Consider the following 18,312-nt stretch of genomic DNA (forward strand, 5'->3'; position numbering starts at 1 on the left):
TGTATCACTGGATTTTGTTTTGCCACACAAGCTAACAATGGCAGTTGTCGTGGCTAGCGTTTGTGCACGAGTCAGCACTTTTTTTTTGTTCATTAATTTTATTATTTTGAATCTAAATGTATTTTAGAGTAAGAATTTGAGGAATATAAAGTTTATTGTTGTCATCGTTCACATCACATTCATCACCCACAGGAGCAAAAACGGATTCTCTGAAATTGCCTCATCGTCAATGAAATTGATCAGAATAGAAATGCTAATGAGCTGAGAGCACATTAGCATTCGCGATTCGCCTCAGATCACGCATGTTACGCCAACGTCATCAAAAACATCCAACGGATAGAAAGAAAAAAAAACAACAAAGATGTCGTTAGTGGCGTTACTGCAAAACTGTCAAAACAAAGCGCTGATGTCCTTTTGTTTGCATTTGACGTCATATCAAAATGGCGGCAACGACTCCCTTTCGGCAAAGGGGGTTCAAAATGGCCGACGTCAGGTGAAGGATGATGTCATTAGTCCGCGCCCGCAGAAGCCTAAAACAAGCTGACCCGTTCATCGTGTTGTTTTAAATGGTCTTCTTCCACATTTGCGGCATGCTAAGCTACAATAGCTTCCATGCTAATATTTTTGATATCGAGGTTCTATCGGTCAAAAAAGGCATTTTTATTCATTTTGATTTGATGATTGAGAATTTGTATCCAAGTTAAGGTTTCGAATTAAAATGTTTTACATCAAATAAGTTGCGCCATGTTCTATTTTTTGGAAAATCTTGCGAGTGGGTATAAAAAAGGACAAAAAAATGGTTGTGAGTCATCGATCGTGTTTTAGCGATCACAGCTGTTATTATCTTTCGCCCCAAAGCTTTCAGCAATGTGGCTAGTAGCGTTCACATGCTAACACTAAAATTAGCTCCCCTCCTAGCTTAAGAGTTGAAAGTCACAACGTTAGCGTTAACTTGTCAACATACATCGGTGGCAGCTCCTTTTTCCCCCCAAGTTGAAACTGCCCGACATGTTTTTAGCCATTTTGTTTCATGCTAATGTTAGCATTTCTCTCTCTCGGCGGTTGTGTAGCGCGGGCGTGGCAATCAAAAGAGACACGCCCTTTTCTTGAGGTGGTTTTGCCTCCAGAGAGAAAGCTCCTCAAACTCTTCGGGCATCATGGCGAAGACGCTGGCGAACTCTTCCCGCGACAGATGTCTCTGCGTGCGCACACAACACTTCGGATGAGCGTTAGCTACGTAGTAGCGTTTTAGCCACCGTCACCAGACTCGGGCAATATGATTGATTTGATTAGCATATGTTTATTTGTAAGCATTTGGTCAAATAAGATCCACGGAAGCGTGTATTAGCATCAGTGGTGGACCGACAAGGCCTGCAAAGCCTTCTCTGCTGGCCTAAAAATATCTGAATCTAGGAGTGATGTAAATTATATTTTGTCAATGAATTCTTATGAAATAATTCCGAATTTGGGTTTCCTTTCATTGCTTTTTTTTCCCTTGTTGCGCAGCTAGCTAGCTTTCTATCTTTTTGAGTTACTTCTTGTTAACTATATAGCTGTACAGCTATCTAGCGAGCTGAGTTACTCCCTGTTAGCTATATAGCTGTATAGCCATCTGGCTAGCTATCTATTGGGTGTCTCTTAGCTAGCTAGATTTTTATCTATTTGAGTTACTTCCGGGTTGAGTGAACGCTGGCGCATGTGGCTGCCGCTACTCACCCACAGAAAAACTTATCCTGTGACCGTAAAGTGTGGCCTTGAGAGTTTTGAAAGGCGCTTATAAATTAAATGTATTATTATTATTATTATTATTATTATTATTATTATTATTATTATTATTATTATTATTATTATTATTATTATTATTATTCCAGACGTATGTTTTCGTATTTACACATTTAACCAATCACATTTCTGCCATCATTTGTTACCGGGGTCAGAAATCGACCTGGAAGCCTTCACAATCAGTTGTGCAGGCCCAGTAACATCAAATGCTATCTATTTGCTATCTGTTTGCTATTTATTTGCTATCCTATTCATTTGTTATCTAATAGCTATCTGGCTGGCTATCTATTTGCTATTTATTTGCTATCTATTTGCTATCTATTTGAGTTACTTCCGTGTTGAGTGAACGCTGGCGCGTGTGGCTGGAGCTGCTCACCCACGGATTTTTTTTTTCTGTGACTGTAAAGTGACGTTGAGAGTTTTAAAGGCACTTAGAAATGAAATGTATTATTATTATTATTATTATTATTATTATTATTATAATTATTAATATAAATAAGTGCAGATCAAATGGCCGATCAACGTCAGTTTTCGCAAACTATGATTGGCTGGTCACTAGATTGATTAAGACATAGCACTACTGAAGGCCTAGCGATGAAATCCACAGTTAGCATCTTTAATTTTGTCACGTGCGAGCTGACAGATGGGGCGGGGCCGCCGCTCCCAACCTCCGCCAGCTGCTGTCAATCCCCTAATCACCTACTCCGGGACATTTTAACTAGTCGTTGACACTTCACCAGCGTCAGATGATACGGCGCCTCGCCCGTATCGCGGACAAATTGCTCGCATCGATTAGCATCAGTTGTTAGCATCGATCGCGTTTACCTCCAATCGTGTTCTGTCGACGCCAGGAGGAACTTTATTCCGTCCTCTGCGGTCGACCACCAGCGTCTCGTACGGGTAAATCTAACGAAGCAGAGTGTCGTTATGGTTACCGCCCAAACCCGTGTGACCTCATCAACGGGTGACGTATTTACCTTGAGCTCCAACACGCTAGGCAGCGAGCGACCTCGGTCCAGGGCGCCGTCTCCGTTCTGACACACAAACACTGACATCACCACAAGATGGCCGACACCACTTTGCGCAGTGAAGAAGACAAACTCTACCTGAACACCTGTGGAAGACAAACATACACACAAAAATTAAGGTTTTTGAACCTGGCACATGGTCCTGGAATCATCCTGGAATGTACCTGGAGAGGGATTCTCCGCCGGGCGGAATTCCGTCGACTGCAACTGGAATTGACAAGCAACAACAACAGCCCAATTCTCAGCACCTGAGTGCATCATGGAAGCGCGTCTCACACACACGCGCAAACTCACTCTGGCTAGGCCTGCACCAGAGGATGCTGGGAAATAAAGCACGCGGGAAGCGGCGGCGCCTGCGTAGGAAACAGGAAGTGACGACACGACTTCAGGTTCATGGCTGACGGAGCAAAGTCAACCTCACCAGCGACAATTCAAACAATCAAGTAAATAAATAATATTAAATAAATATGCAAATAAATAAATACGTAAATAAATAAATAAATACATAATCAAGTAAGTAAATAAATAATATAAAAATAATGAATAAATACTTAAAAAAATATGTAAAAAATAAATATGTAAATAACGACATAAATAATCAAGTCAGTAAATAAATAACCAAATAAAAAAATGGACAAAAAAACAATCAAGTAAATAAATAATATAAAAAATATAAGTAAATAAATAAATAAATAAATAAATAAAAATAATTAATTAATTAATTAATTAACAATCAAATAAATAAATAAATAAATACATAATCAAGTAAGTAAATAAATAATATAAAAATAATGAATACTTAAAATAAATATGTAAAAAATAAATGTAAATAACTACATAAATAATCAAGTCAGTAAATAAATAACCAAATAAATAAAAAAATGGACAAAAAAACAATCAAGTAAATAAATAATATAAAAAATATAAGTAAATAAATAAATAAATAAATAAATAAATAAACAATCAAATAAATAAATAAATAAATACATAATCAAGTAAGTAAATAAATAATATAAAAATAATGAATACTTAAAATAAATATGTAAAAAATAAATGTAAATAACTACATAAATAATCAAGTCAGTAAATAAATAAATGAACAAACTAAATAATCAAATAAATAAACAAATGGACGAACAAACAATCAAGTAAATAAATAATAGAAAAAATAAAAATAAATAAATAAATAAATAAATAAAGTAATTAATTAATTAATTAACAATCAAGTAAATGAATAATATTACATAAATAAATATGTAAATAGATAAATATGTAAATAAATAAATAACTACACACATAAATAAATACACAAATGAACAAACAATCAAGTAAATATATATTAAATAAATATGTCAATAAATAAATATGTAAATAACTACATAAATAATCAAGTCAGTAAATAAATAACCAAATAAATAAACAAATGGACAAAAAAACAATCAAGTAAATAAATAATATAAAAAAATATAAATAAATACATAAATAAATACATAAAAAACAAATTAATTAATTAATTAATTAATTGACAATCAAGTAAATAAATAAATACGTAAATAAATAAATACATAATCAAGTAAGTAAATAAATAATATAAAAATAATGAATAAATACTTAAAATAAATATGTAAAAAATAAATATGTAAATAACTACATAAATAATCAAGTCAGTAAATAAATAAACAAATGGACAAACAAACAATCAAGTAAATAAATAATATAAAAAATATAAATTAATAAATAAATAAAAAACAAATAAATTATGTAATTAATTAATTAATTAACAATCAAGTAAATAAATAATATTAAAAACAACAAATAATCAAGTAAGTAAATAAATAAAATAAAAATACTGAATAAATACGTAAAATAAATATGTAAAAAAATAAATATGTAAATAACTACATAAATAATCAAGTCAGTAAATAAATAAATGAACAAACTAAATAATCAAATAAATAAACAAATGGACGAACAAACAATCAAGTAAATAAATAATAGAAAAAATAAAAATAAATAAATAAATAAATAAAGTAATTAATTAATTAATTAACAATCAAGTAAATGAATAATATTACATAAATAAATATGTAAATAGATAAATATGTAAATAAATAAATAACTACACACATAAATAAATACACAAATGAACAAACAATCAAGTAAATATATATTAAATAAATATGTCAATAAATAAATTTGTAAATAAATAATTGATATGTAAATCTTCTTATGTATATGTATGTATACGTATGTATTCACACAAATGAAGATTATAAATAAATAAATATTTATACAAATAAACGAATGAATAAATAAACAAATAAATAAATACCTAAATAAATAAATAAATACATACGTAAATAAATGAATAAATAAATACACACATAATTTAATAAATATGTAAATATTTACAGAAATAAATGAATGAATAAATAAATAAATAACTAAATAAATAAATAAATCTTAAAGTTTCTAGCATGACTATTTGTCCATTTCAAATTGCACCCAAAGGTTAAAAAGGTGACTTTTTATTTATATTGGATAATAAAAAAAGGGGTTAGGGGATATATCTGATGCGTGGGGGCGGGGAACACAGCGGAAGTTCCCATGTTCAAAGTTTTCACCAAGTTACTCATGTACAGGAAGTTATCCCTATGACATCATCAATAGGCGCCGCTGAGGTTACCTGCGTGCTGGGTGGCGTCCGGTAGAGAGCGAGTTTTCCGTCTGAGCGGAACGGAAGCCGACTTGCCCAGTTCTTCCTTCAGGATGATCCTTCCCATGTTGGACTGAATCTGAAAGGCAAAAAAGACGCCATGATCAAGGCAGCTGGTGACGTCGTCATGGCAACAAGCCCCGCCCCTTCCCACCTTGTCCAGTTCCTGCCTGTGAAGTGCTCGCAACCTCCAAAGGTGATCATCTTCCTCGCCGTCCTCCTTCTCTTCTTCTTGTCTGCCTGCACTCCTGCGACACGCCTTCTCCTTCTCTGGGGGGGTCGGCGGGGGTGACAGGACAGCCAAAAAGAAGAATTTGATAATTTTGCGAAATTAAATTCATGTTCTGGAAATGAGTCTTTTTTTTGGGAGCTTTGGATCGTACCAAAGACGGCGCAGGAGGGGGGGCAAGGCCAATGTTCCGTCTCGATCTTGGAGGGAACGTTGGGATCCGGAGGTTCGGCGGCGGGAAACTTTGACGACTCAATGATGAGATCCTCCAAGTGCTTCTCGGCAGGGAGCACCGATGACGAGGTGCCTACAGAAAGCGGTTTATTGCGCGGCGGCGTCCCGTTAGCATGATGCTCATGGAAAGAAATGATTGAGGGGTGAGTGACGGACCTCTTCTGTAGATGGGAGGCTTCTTGTAGATGTTGTTTCCATTGTCTGGAAAAATGACATTTCTCATCAATCACAGTTATTTATTTATACACATATTTATTTATTTATTTATTTATTTATTTATTTATTTATTTATTATCTTCAGATAATGTATTCACTGACATGATTATTTATTTATTTATTCTTCATTAATTCAGGCAAATGTTTACATATTTATGTATTTATTTATTTGGGTATTTATTTACTTATTTATTTATTTGCATATTTAGTTAAGTAATATCATTTATTTACTTGATTGTTTGTTTGTCCATGTGTTTATATATTTGATTATTCATTTGGTTATTTATTTATACACGTATTTATTTATTTATTTATTTATTTATTTATTTATTTATTTTCAGATAATGTATTCACTTACATGATTATTTATTTATTTATTTATTTATTTATTCTTCATTAATTCAGGCAAATGTTTACATATTTATGTATTTATTTATTTGGGTATTTATTTACTTATTTATTTATTTGCATATTTAATTATGTAATATCATTTATTTACTTGATAGTTTGTTTGTCCATTTGTTTATTTATTTGATTATTCATTTGGTTATTTATTTATACACGTATTTATTTATTTATTTATTTATTTATTTATTTATTTATTTATTTTCATACAATGTATTCACTTACTTGATTATTTATTTATTTATTTGTGTATTTATTTACGTACTTATTTATTTAATATTATTTATTTACTTGAATGTTCGTTCATGTATTTATTTATTTATTTACCTGGTTGTTTGTCCATTTGTTTATTTATTTGCTTAGTTATTTATTTACATATTTATCCATTTATTATTTTATATTATTTATTTACTTACTTGATTATTTATCTGTTTAGTTGTTTTGATTATTTACCTTCAAGTAGGTAAACAATAAACAACTTGGTTGTTTGTTTGTCCATGTGTTGAGTTGTTTGTTTATTTATTTGGTTATTTTTTTATTTTTTTTATGATTTTTATATTATTTATTTTTTTGATTGTTTGTTTGTTTGTCCATTCATGTAGTTATTTATTTATTTATTTATTCTTCATTAATTCAGGTAAATGTTTACATATTTATTTATTTATTTATTTATTTATTTATTTATTTATTTATTTATTTATTTGGTTATTTATTAACGTATTTATTTATTTGCATATTTAAATATGTAATATTATTTATTTACTTGATTGTTTGTCCATTTGTTTATTTGATTATTCATTTGGTTATTTATTTATACACGTATTTATTTATTTATTTATTTATTATTTTCAGATAATGTATTCACTTACGTGATTATTTATTTATTTATTTATTTATTTATTCTTCATTAATTCAGGTAAATGTTTACATATTCATTTATTTATTTGGTTATTTATTTACGTATTTATTTATTTGCATATTTAATTATGTAATATCATTTATTTACTTGATTGTTTGTTTGTCCATTTGTTTATTTATTTGATTATTCATTTGGTTATTTATTTATACACGTATTTATTTATTTATTTATTTTCATACAATGTATTCACTTACTTGATTATTTATTTATTTATTTGTGTATTTATTTACGTACTTATTTATTTATTCTTATTTTCAGGTTTTTATATTTATTTATTTATTTGAATGTTTTATTTATTTATTTATTTATTTATTCACTTACTTGATTTATTTACCTGAATGTTTGTCCATTTGTTTATTTATTTGTTTAGTTATTTATTTACATATTTATCCATTTATTATTTTATATTATTTATTTACTTTGATTATTTATCTGTTTAGTTGATTATTTACCTTCAAGTAGGTAAATTATAAACAATAAACAACTTGGTTGTTTGTTTGTCCATGTGTTGAGTTGTTTGTTTATTTATTTGGTTATTTTTTAATGATTTTTATATTTATTTTATTTTTTGATTGTTTGTTTGTTTGTCCATTTATTTATTTATTTATTTATTTATTTATTTATTTCTGTTTTATGTCATTTTTATTATTTTTTTATTTTTATGTCATGTAATATATGGGCCATTAAGAAGATTTTTTTAATCTAATTTGAAACGTTAAAAAAATAGATGAATCAGATTCATTATTTATTGATTATCATTTAAAATAAAAATGACGGAATGAATGAATGAATACCAATACATTTTGGGGGTCATTTTTATTATTATTAAAATATAAATATTAAAAGTTTTTTTCCTCCTAAAGGCGAGTGGCGAGTCTTTACCAGGCCTGTGGAAGTGTTGCAGGCTCTTGGGAGGTTGCGTGTTTTGCGCCTCTGGCGAATTTTTCACCCGTGGCGAAGGCGTGATGTCACCGCTGAGGCGTTTCCGGCCGGCGGAAGCCGGCGAGTAGCCGGCCGGGGAGCTTTTCTCCAGCCACAACCTGGACTCCTGGAACGATTTCCAGGGATCAAGAGCAAGCGGAAAACACGCTTGGTCAACTTTGATCAGAGACTGACCTGTGGACAGGTCGCAGGGGAGTAGGACCCGGGTGACGGCGACCTCTGCCCCCACAGACGACAATCCCGCGGTTGAGCGTTACAATAAAAATGAAACATTCATAACACGCCAATTCCGAAAAACAATGCAGGAAACAAATGTCCCAAAAAGAGCCGCTTGACTCACCGCTGCCTCCAGTGGACCATAGCTGTAGTGCAGCTCATACGTCATCAGATCTGGTCTCTCGATGTCCAGGATGGCTTTGTCCCTCGGGAGAGCCGCCAGGTCCTTGTAAACCATCACGCCGTCGTCCACCCGGGCCTGCGAGGGGGTGCGGGCAGGGAGCAGAGTTGAAGCGGTATGGGGCCGAGAGACTGAGGATGGCGATAACCTATATTTCCTCTTTTCACATTTTATTTTATTTATCTAGCTATCTGGCTAGCTACCTAGCTATCTAGCTATTTTCTATCTATTAACTATCTTTCTAGCTGGCTAGCTATCTAGGTCGCTATCTATTAGCTATATGGCTGTCTGGCTATCTAGCTAGCTACATAGCTAGCTAGCTATTTGCTCTCTATTAGCTATCTTTCTGGCTGGCTAGCTATCTAGGTCGCTATCTATTAGCTATATGGCTGTCTGGCTATCTAGCTAGCTACCTAGCTAGCTAGCTATTTGCTCTCTATTAGCTATCTTTCTGGCTGGCTAGCTATATAGGTCGCTATTTACTAGCTATATGTATTTCTGGCTATCTAGCTAGCTATCTATTAGCTATATGGCTATCTGGCTGGCTGTGTATTGGCTACCTAGCTAGCTAGCTAGCTATTTGCGATCTATTGGCTATCTCGCTGGCTGGCTGGCTATCTATTAGCTATATGGCTATATGGCTATCGTGCTAGCTATCTATTGGCTATCTATCTTGTTGGCTGGCTAGCTATCTAGGTCGCTATCTATTACCTATATGGCTGTCTGGCTATCTAGCTAGCTACCTAGTTAGCTAGCTATTTGCTCTCTATTAGCTATCTTTCTGGCTGGCTAGCTATCTAGGTCGCTATCTATTAGCTATATGGCTGTCTGGCTATCTAGCTAGCTACCTAGCTAGCTGGCTATTTGCTCTCTATTAGCTATCTTTCTGGCTGGCGAGCTATCTAGGTCGCTATTTACTAGCTATATGTATTTCTGGCTATCTAGCTAGCTATCTATTAGCTATATGGCTATCTGGCTGGCTGTGTATTGGCTACCTAGCTAGCTAGCTAGCTATTCGCGATCTATTGGCTATCTTGCTGGCTGGCTGGCTATCTATTAGCTATATGGCTATCTGGCTATCGTGCTCGCTATCTATTGGCTATCTATCTTGCTGGCTGGCTAGCTATCTAGGTCGCTATCTATTAGATATATGGCTGTCTGGCTATCTAGCTAGCTACCTAGATAGCTAGCTATTTGCTCTCTATTAGCTATCTTCCTGGATGGCTAGCTATCTAGGTCACTATTTACTAGCTATATGTATTTCTGGCTATATAGCTAGCTCGCTATTAGCTATATGGCTATCTGGCTATCTGGCTGGCTGTGTATTGGCTACCTAGCTAGCTACCTATTTGCGATCTATTGGCTATCTTGCTGGCTGGCTGGCTATCTATTAGCTATATGGCTATCTGGCTATCGTGCTAGCTATCTATTGGCTATTTATCTTGCTGGCTGGCTATCTATTAGCTATATGGCTATCTGGCTATCGTGCTAGCTATCTATTGGCTATCTATCAGCTAGTTAGCCAGCTTTCTATCTATTTGAGTTACTTCCGGTTTGAGCGAACGCTGGCACATGTGGCTGCCGCTGCTCACCCACAGAAAAACTCATCCTGTGACTGTAAAGTGACCTTGAGAGTTTTGAAAGGTGCTTAGAAATGAAATGTATTATTATAATATTATTATTCAAATCTGGTGGCTCACCACGATGGTGGCGGCGGGGGATCCCGGCACGTTGGCGCCACCTCGCAGGGAGAGGACGCTGCCCGGGGACGTCTGAGGCCTCTGCAAGGGAACATAAACGTCCCGTTAGCCGTGCTAGCCTTTCAAGCTAACCCTTCAAGTAATTTCATCTGTGCTGTATGTCATGCATATTAGCATATTTGACAATTAAGCTGACTTTGACTTTAAGCTAACCCTTCAAGCTAATTCCTATATTTGTTTACCTTTGGCATCATCATCGTGGTTGCGGCTGACTGGTCACAACCTGGAACACATACAATAGAGAAGACAAAAAAACAAAGCTAAGCATGTTAGCATACACACACACACACACACACACACACACACACACACACACACACACACACACACACACACACAATATAACAATGGTGGGGGGGCTCAGCCCTGGATGCTTCCATGGAAAATAAAGAGCTCATTCGGGAATGTTATCATGCCACAATCGAACAAATGAAAGCATCACACATACACACAAGCATAAATACACACACAAATACACTCACACACACCATTGAGTGACAATGCGTCTGTGAGTTTTTTGATTGACGCCTGCCACTTGTCTTCATGATCTCTCGAATGCCGTATCGTTCTGTGCTCTCAGGTTGTTAATTATTCATGAGTCATCAGTCATCCTGGTAAAGGGGGTGGGGCTTAAATCATTTCCTCAAACTTGATTTTGAGATCGTAAAGACGAGATTGTCAACCGCTAGCTAACGTTAGCATGTCTGTGTTAACTTTAAAGTGTCCTTGAGAGTTGTGAAAGGTGATTATAAATGACATGGATTATTATTATTATTATTATTATTATTATTATTATTATTATTGTTATTATTATTAACAACAGCTGAACCTGGAACATAGCGCTAACATGGAAAAAGGCAAATGCTGCCCACTTGTGGAAAAGAAAAAAATATTGCCAGAGGTCTGACCAGCGCTTTATCGACACCAAAGCATGAAAAAAAAAATAATAATAATTATTATTATTATTATTATTATTATTATTATTAAACAAAGCAATGCGACAAAGAAAAGACGATGCCGTGTAATATTCGCATTAGCATTTGCTAACTCATTCACTGACATTCCAAAATGTATTCAGGAATTGAAAATATGACATAGAGTGACATTTCCCAATTTGTTCAAGTTTTTGGTTTTTCATGCTTGGGTGCTGATAAAGCCTGTTTTTTTTCTTTTCCACAAGGTGGCAGCATTTGCCTTTTTTTCCATTTTAGCTCTTTGTTCCAGCTTCAGCTGTTGTGAAAGTGCTATAAAAAAACAATCTGTATGTCTTCTTCTTCTTTTCCTTTCGGCTTTTCCTTTCAAGGGGTCGCCTCAGCGAATCAGTGACCTCCATCTTCAGAGGTATGATCTGCATGTTTGTTTTGGCCAGGATGCCTTTGCTGACACAACCCTCTGTATTTATCCGGGCTTGGGACCAGCACAAGAATCTGTATGTATTGCATTGTATTTTGTACATCCGCCCCCATTTCAAGCTCAGATAACTCCAGACACATATCATTTAGGAATTCACTTTTTTATGAACTTTAATTTTGTGAAAGAAGAGAGTCAAAGGTTTCGAACGCTGTATTGGATGTTTATGTTGTCTTAAAACTCAATATTCTGTGGGCCCTGGAATTGAAGTGACAATGACAAAAACCCTGGCACTGGAGTGGACACATTGATGAATAGGACTCATTATTTATTGATTATCGTTTAAAATAAAAATGATGGAATCATCTGGCAGTCAATGAGTTAAAAATGGATGAATAATTGTTTTGTTTTTAATGAGTAAAAGAGATGAAAATGATCCAGTTATGTTCGTCAAAAGGCGTCTTGCAAAACAATTGGGGGTTAATAATCATGAGTTAAAGAGTTAATAGATTAATAATAATAATAATTAATAATAATAATAATAATAATACATGTTCTTTATAAGTGCCTTTCATGGAGGCATGATATCCGGACTGATCGGGTTCCAAATGCTCAAGGATAGCCGGATGCTCAAGTGGGTATGAGTTCAAGGTCACAGAAAACGTTGCTACTTTCTGCCAGTCTCAAGAGAGATTTCACTATCAATCAATCAATACGAGAATCAATTAACCCCTCTGAGGTCTGTCACCAACATCCTGTAAGATCACGAACCCGGTCTGTGGCCGTATTTTGCCGATAGGAATCATTGCGAAGCGATCAGGGCCGGTTCATGCCAAATTTCTCTTTTGTCCGTCAGGCCATGAACGCACCACCATGAAACGAAAGTCACAAAAGGTCAAATTTGGACCCCCCACTCTGTGTGTGTGTGTGTGTGTGTGTGTGTGTGTGTGTGTGTGTGTGTGTGTGTGTGTGTGTGTGTGTGTGTGTGTGTGTGTGTGTGTGTGTGTGTGTGTGTGAATATAAAGGTGTAAATCAGTGAAAAAGGTCGATGGGCTCCCAGGCCCCGAGGATGAAGACGATCAGTGACCTCCGCTAACAAGCTAACGCGCTAATTTACATGCAAACAAAGAAGGAAAGACAAAAGGGACAAGGATGACAATGACAACCGAGAAAGGGAAATGTCACGGATTGTTCCAAAAATGTAAAAAAAAGAACAAAAAAATAAATAAAACAGCAGCGCCATTCCCCAATTTTTTCAGGTTTTGTTTTTTCATGCTTGGGTGCCGATAAAGCACTGGCCAGACCTTTGAAGATGTTTTTTCCCTTCCATGAGGGGGCAGCATTTCCCTTTTTTCCATGTTAGCGCTTTATTCCAGCTTCAGCTGTTGTACAATCGCTATATAAATCAATATGGATTGTAATTTGTACATCCGCCCCCATTTCAAGCTCATAGAACTCCAGACCCATATAACTATGAATTAACTCTGTTTTTCTAATGAAAGAAGATACTCTAAGGTTTCTAATGTTGTATTGAAGGTTTATGTAGTCAATGTCCAGTATATGTATTGTATTGTATTTTGGACAGCCACCCCCATTTCAAGCTCATATAACTGCAGACCCATATAATTTAGGAATTAACTGTTTTTTTCTGATGAAAGATGATAATCTAAGGTTTCTAACGCTGTATTGAATGTTTATGCATACTTAATGTATGTATTGTATTGTATTTCGTACTTCCGCCCCCATTTCATGCTCATATAACTCCAGACTCATATCATTTAGGAATTAACTACAGTTTTTTTTTTTTGGAATGAAAGAAGAGATTCTAAGGTTTTTAACGGCACATTGAATGTTTATGTAGTCCTAAAACTGAATATTCTGTGGGTCCTGGAATTGGAGTGACAATGACAAAAACCCTGGCACTGAAATGGACACATTTTTGCACATTGTCTGGCAGTGAATGAGTTAATAACCCATCCATCCATTTTCCAGACCGCTTATTCCTCATTAGGGTCGCAGGGGCGTGCTGTAGCCTATCCCAGCTGTCTTCGGGCACTAGGCGGGGGACACCCTGAACCGGTTGCCAGCTAATTGTAGAGCACACAGAGACAAACAACCACTCTCTCAAACTGATTGGACAATTTCGAGTGTCCAATCAACCTCTCCGTGCATGTTTTTGGAATGTGGGAGGAAGCTGGAATACCCGGAGAAAACCCACGCGGCCTTGGGGACAACATGCAAACTCCACACAGGGAGGCTGGAGCACATCAAATGGTTTGTATGAAGGGGGGTCGTCTATTTTAGGTTAGCATCACCTCCAGCACGTCAGCGTCGCCTGATTGGTTGAGGGCGGCTGGCCATCGCCTAGCAACCAACGACTATCTGCCTGCATTCCGCGGATATTTGCCGGACAAGCGGCAGGAACGCAACGGCGACGCGCCAGAACATCTTCAACTGTGTGTGTGTGTGTGTGTGTGTGTGTGTGTGTGTGTGTGTGTGTGTGTGTGTGTGTGTGTGTGTGTGTGTGTGTGTGTGTGTGTGTGTGTGTGTGTGTGTGTGTGTATTTTGCCCCCAACGTCCCCCCTCGTTGCTTATCTGGGGCGCACACACACATGTGACCACACCCACATGCCATCTTGAGTGCTAACGGCTCCTGTCAGCGCTCGTCACGGACTCAAGTAGCATTTTGATTGACAGGATGGGAATCATCTCAAACTTTTTAAATTAACTCCTACACTGCCAGACGGCGTGCAAAAATTATAATAATCATCATAATCCATTTCATTTCCAAGTGCCTTTCAAAACTCTACAGGACACTTTCCAGGCACAGGATCCGTTTACCTGCGGGTGAGCGGTGGCAACCACACGCGCCAGCGTTCTCTCAACCCGGAAGTAACACACACACACATAGATAACTGGTAACTGGTTGCCATGACAACAAAACAACAACAAAAAATTGGGCTTGTTGTTTTGTAAAGTTGTTGCCGTGTCCACTCCAGGGCCAGGGTTATTGTCATTGTCACTCTAATTCCAGGACCCACAGAATACAGGTAACATCCGACTTACGACCGAGTTCCGTTCCGACTAAACGGTCGTAAGTCAAAATGGCTGTAAGTGGAAATCCATTGAAAAGGTTGAATAGAGACGCAAACTCCCCCCTCTGGTGCCATCACACGGTCGATTGCTGTGCGAGAGTGAGATGCTGGCTGGCTGGCCAAAATTGTCATACACGTTGCCGACCTGCTAGCACGTTGCGGTGCCAGGCGTAGAATTTAAATTTTAAAAATAGGGTCTGCAGGACATGGTCGTAAGTACGGGTGGTCGTAAGTCGAGCTGGTCGTAAGTCAGATGTTACCTGGATTGAGTTTTAGGATCACATCAACATTCAATACAGCGTCAGAAACCTTAGACCATCTTCTTTCATCAGAAAAAAAAGAGTTAATTCCTAAATGATATGGGCCTGGAGTCATATGAGCTTGAAATGGGGGCAGATGTATAAAATACAATACATATTGATTCATGTAGCACTTTAACAACAAGTGAAGCTAGAACAAAGCACTAACATGGACAAAAGGCAAATGCTGCCCCCTTGTGGAAAAGAAAAAAACTCCAGAGGTCTAACCAGTACTTTATCGGCACCCAAGTATGAAAAAACAAAACCAGAATGAATTCGGAAACGGCAGTGAATGACTTTTGTTTCAGAAGACAACACATTAAAAAAAAAAAAAAAAAAAAAACTCCCACCTGAACAACAAACGCGAGATTACTCATAGCGCTGTCGTCATGACAACAGTGTGTGCGTGAGTATGCGTGTGTGTGTGTGTGTGTGTGTGTGTGTGTGTGTGTGTGTGTGTTGTCCATCTGTCAATTGAGTCATCGACTTCATGTTGCAGCACTTGAACCATTTCATGCATCTGCACTTCAGTCCTGTTCTGACGTCACAACTCTGACGTCACAACTCTCACTTCATCACTTTCACTTGAGTGGGGGTCTCAATCGTGCCTTCCACCTGTGTCTTCGTGCGTGTGCGTGTGCGTGTGCGTGTGCGTGTGCGTGAGCGCGTTACATAAAACCGTTCTCCGCTTCGTAATCCCTCCTCCGATGCCTCCCCTCTTACGTCACGACATGATCATCCGTCAATCAATCCATCACGACGACGACGATGCAGATTAAAAATGAAAAGTGAGCATTTCCTGCCTCAAAATCGCGCTCACTTTTTTTTTTTGGGGGGGGGGCAAAGGGGGAGCATCGACTTTCTCATCAAGTTGACTTCGCGCGACCTCACGCACGCGCACAAGTCGGCGATACGCGTCGGTTGGGTTCCATTCACTCTGGTCACGTGACCGGCTGAAAGAAAGGTGCTTCTGCTTACCTGCGTGCGCGCGTCCGTGCGTGCGCGTTCCCGACTTGTGAGCAGCAGCATCCGGCCAGCGAGCGAGCGAACAAGCGACTGAACCTCGCTCTCGCTCTTTCCCTCCCCTGTCATCTCCCTCCCCCACGCCCCCTCGCCGCCTCCCTCCTCTTCATTTGGCGCGCGGGGCCGTGGTTGCGTGTGCGCGGAGCAGTCCATTAACTCCAGCCTCGGGGTTGTCGTGGAGCTCTTCAAAACATCATGAAATACACAAACGCACACACATACACAAACACATACACACACAAACGCACACACACCCAGATACACACACGCAAACTCACATTCGAAGGCACAATTACACACAAAACACACACATGCACACACAAACACATACACCTGCACACACAAACATTAACTCACACACACTCACACGCAGACACACACACAAACTCACCTATACAACCACACAAACACACGCATACACACACAAACTCACATATAACACACAAGTACACATGCAGACACACACACGCACTCACACACAAATGCACAATCACACAAAAAAATCACACACATGCACACACAAACATTAACTCACACACTCACACGCAGACACACACACGCACACATACAACACACAAGTACACACGCAGAAACACACACACAAACTCACACACAAACGCTCACTCACACCCAGATACACACACGCAAACTCACATTCGAAGGCACAATTACACACAAAACACACACATGCACACACAAACACATACACCTGCACACACAAACATTAACTCACACACTCACACGCAGACACACACACGCACACATACAACACACAAGTACACACGCATACACACACAAACTCACATACAACACACAAGTACACATGCAGACACACACACGCACTCACACACAAATGCACAATCACACAAAAAAATCACACACATGCACACACAAACATTAACTCACACACTCACACGCAGACACACACACGCACACATACAACACACAAGTACACACGCAGAAACACACACACAAACTCACACACAAACGCTCACTCACACGCAGACACACACGCAAACTCACACACAAATGCACAATCACACAAACACACTCACACGTACACACAAACACATACACGTGCGGTCACACACACACACACATTAACTCACACACTCATACGCAGACACACACACAGACACACACACACACGCACTCACCCACAACCACACACAAACTCACACACTACACACACGTATATGCACAGAAACACACGCACTCACATTCAAATGCACACACAAACGCACACACATGCACATTCATACACACACACACAAACTCCCCTACAATCACACACAAGTTCGTGTGTACACACACATACACATGCACACACAAGCATTAACTCACACACACTCACACGCAGACACGCACACATACAACACACAAGTACACATACAGACACACACACGCACTCACACACAAATGCACAATCACGCAAACACACTCACACGTACACACAAACACATACACGTGCAGTCACACACACACACACATTAACTCACACACTCATACACACACACACACACACACACTCACCCACAACCACACACAAACTCACACACTACACACACGTATATGCACAGAAACACACGCACTCACATTCAAATGCACACACAAACGCACACACATGCACATTCATACACACACACAAAACTCCCCTACAATCACACACAAGTTCGTGTGTACGTGTGTTGTCACACACGTACACACATATGCACACACACATACACATGCAAACACACGTTAACTCATACACACAACCCACACATACACACAACTCACATACAATCACATACAGGCACACACACGCATACAGGTGAATGTATTTCTCAGCGTGCGATGACTAATTTGAATGTTTGCATTTCAAATCGCTAATTTAACAAAGCAGAAAATTTAGTCTGTTTGTGTATTTATTTATTA

General features: G+C 37.5%; 1 protein-coding gene across 2 annotated transcripts; it reads right to left on the bottom strand.

The window, feature by feature from the left end:
• Positions 1 to 135: 135 nt before the first annotated feature.
• LOC148899738 (dematin-like) lies at positions 136 to 16,470 on the bottom strand. 2 transcript variants are annotated; one of them, XM_088995205.1, is made up of 15 exons: positions 16,351 to 16,468; positions 10,811 to 10,851; positions 10,569 to 10,649; positions 8,812 to 8,946; positions 8,646 to 8,690; positions 8,412 to 8,577; positions 6,146 to 6,190; positions 5,910 to 6,062; positions 5,681 to 5,796; positions 5,497 to 5,605; positions 3,105 to 3,163; positions 2,975 to 3,017; positions 2,760 to 2,896; positions 2,608 to 2,688; positions 136 to 1,198 (listed from the first exon to the last, which is right to left on the bottom strand). In XM_088995205.1, the coding sequence occupies exons 2-15, from the start codon at positions 10,823 to 10,825 to the stop codon at positions 1,085 to 1,087; spliced, it is 1,299 nt and encodes a 432-aa protein (XP_088851331.1). In that variant the 5' UTR covers positions 10,826 to 10,851; positions 16,351 to 16,468; the 3' UTR covers positions 136 to 1,084. The 2 variants fall into 2 exon arrangements, with proteins under 2 accessions (XP_088851331.1, XP_088851330.1); XM_088995204.1 differs by lacking the exon at positions 8,646 to 8,690 and having other exon boundaries at positions 16,351 to 16,470.
• Positions 16,471 to 18,312: the final 1,842 nt, after the last annotated feature.

This window comes from Hippocampus bargibanti, linkage group LG04 (genome assembly GCF_051943395.1).
Source record: "Hippocampus bargibanti isolate YZ-2025 linkage group LG04, ASM5194339v1, whole genome shotgun sequence".
Lineage (NCBI taxonomy): Eukaryota > Metazoa > Chordata > Actinopteri > Syngnathiformes > Syngnathidae > Hippocampus > Hippocampus bargibanti.

Excerpts from the sequence above, each read along its gene's own strand:
- LOC148899738 (XM_088995205.1), bottom strand. Across the intron at positions 8,691-8,811 it reads ATGGTCCACTGGAGGCAGCG|AGGTCGCCGTCACCCGGGTC; the intron begins GTGAGTCAAGCG and ends CTGTGGGGGCAG. Across the intron at positions 3,164-5,496 it reads GGACGCCACCCAGCACGCAG|GCGCCGCCGCTTCCCGCGTG; the intron begins GTAACCTCAGCG and ends TTTCCTACGCAG.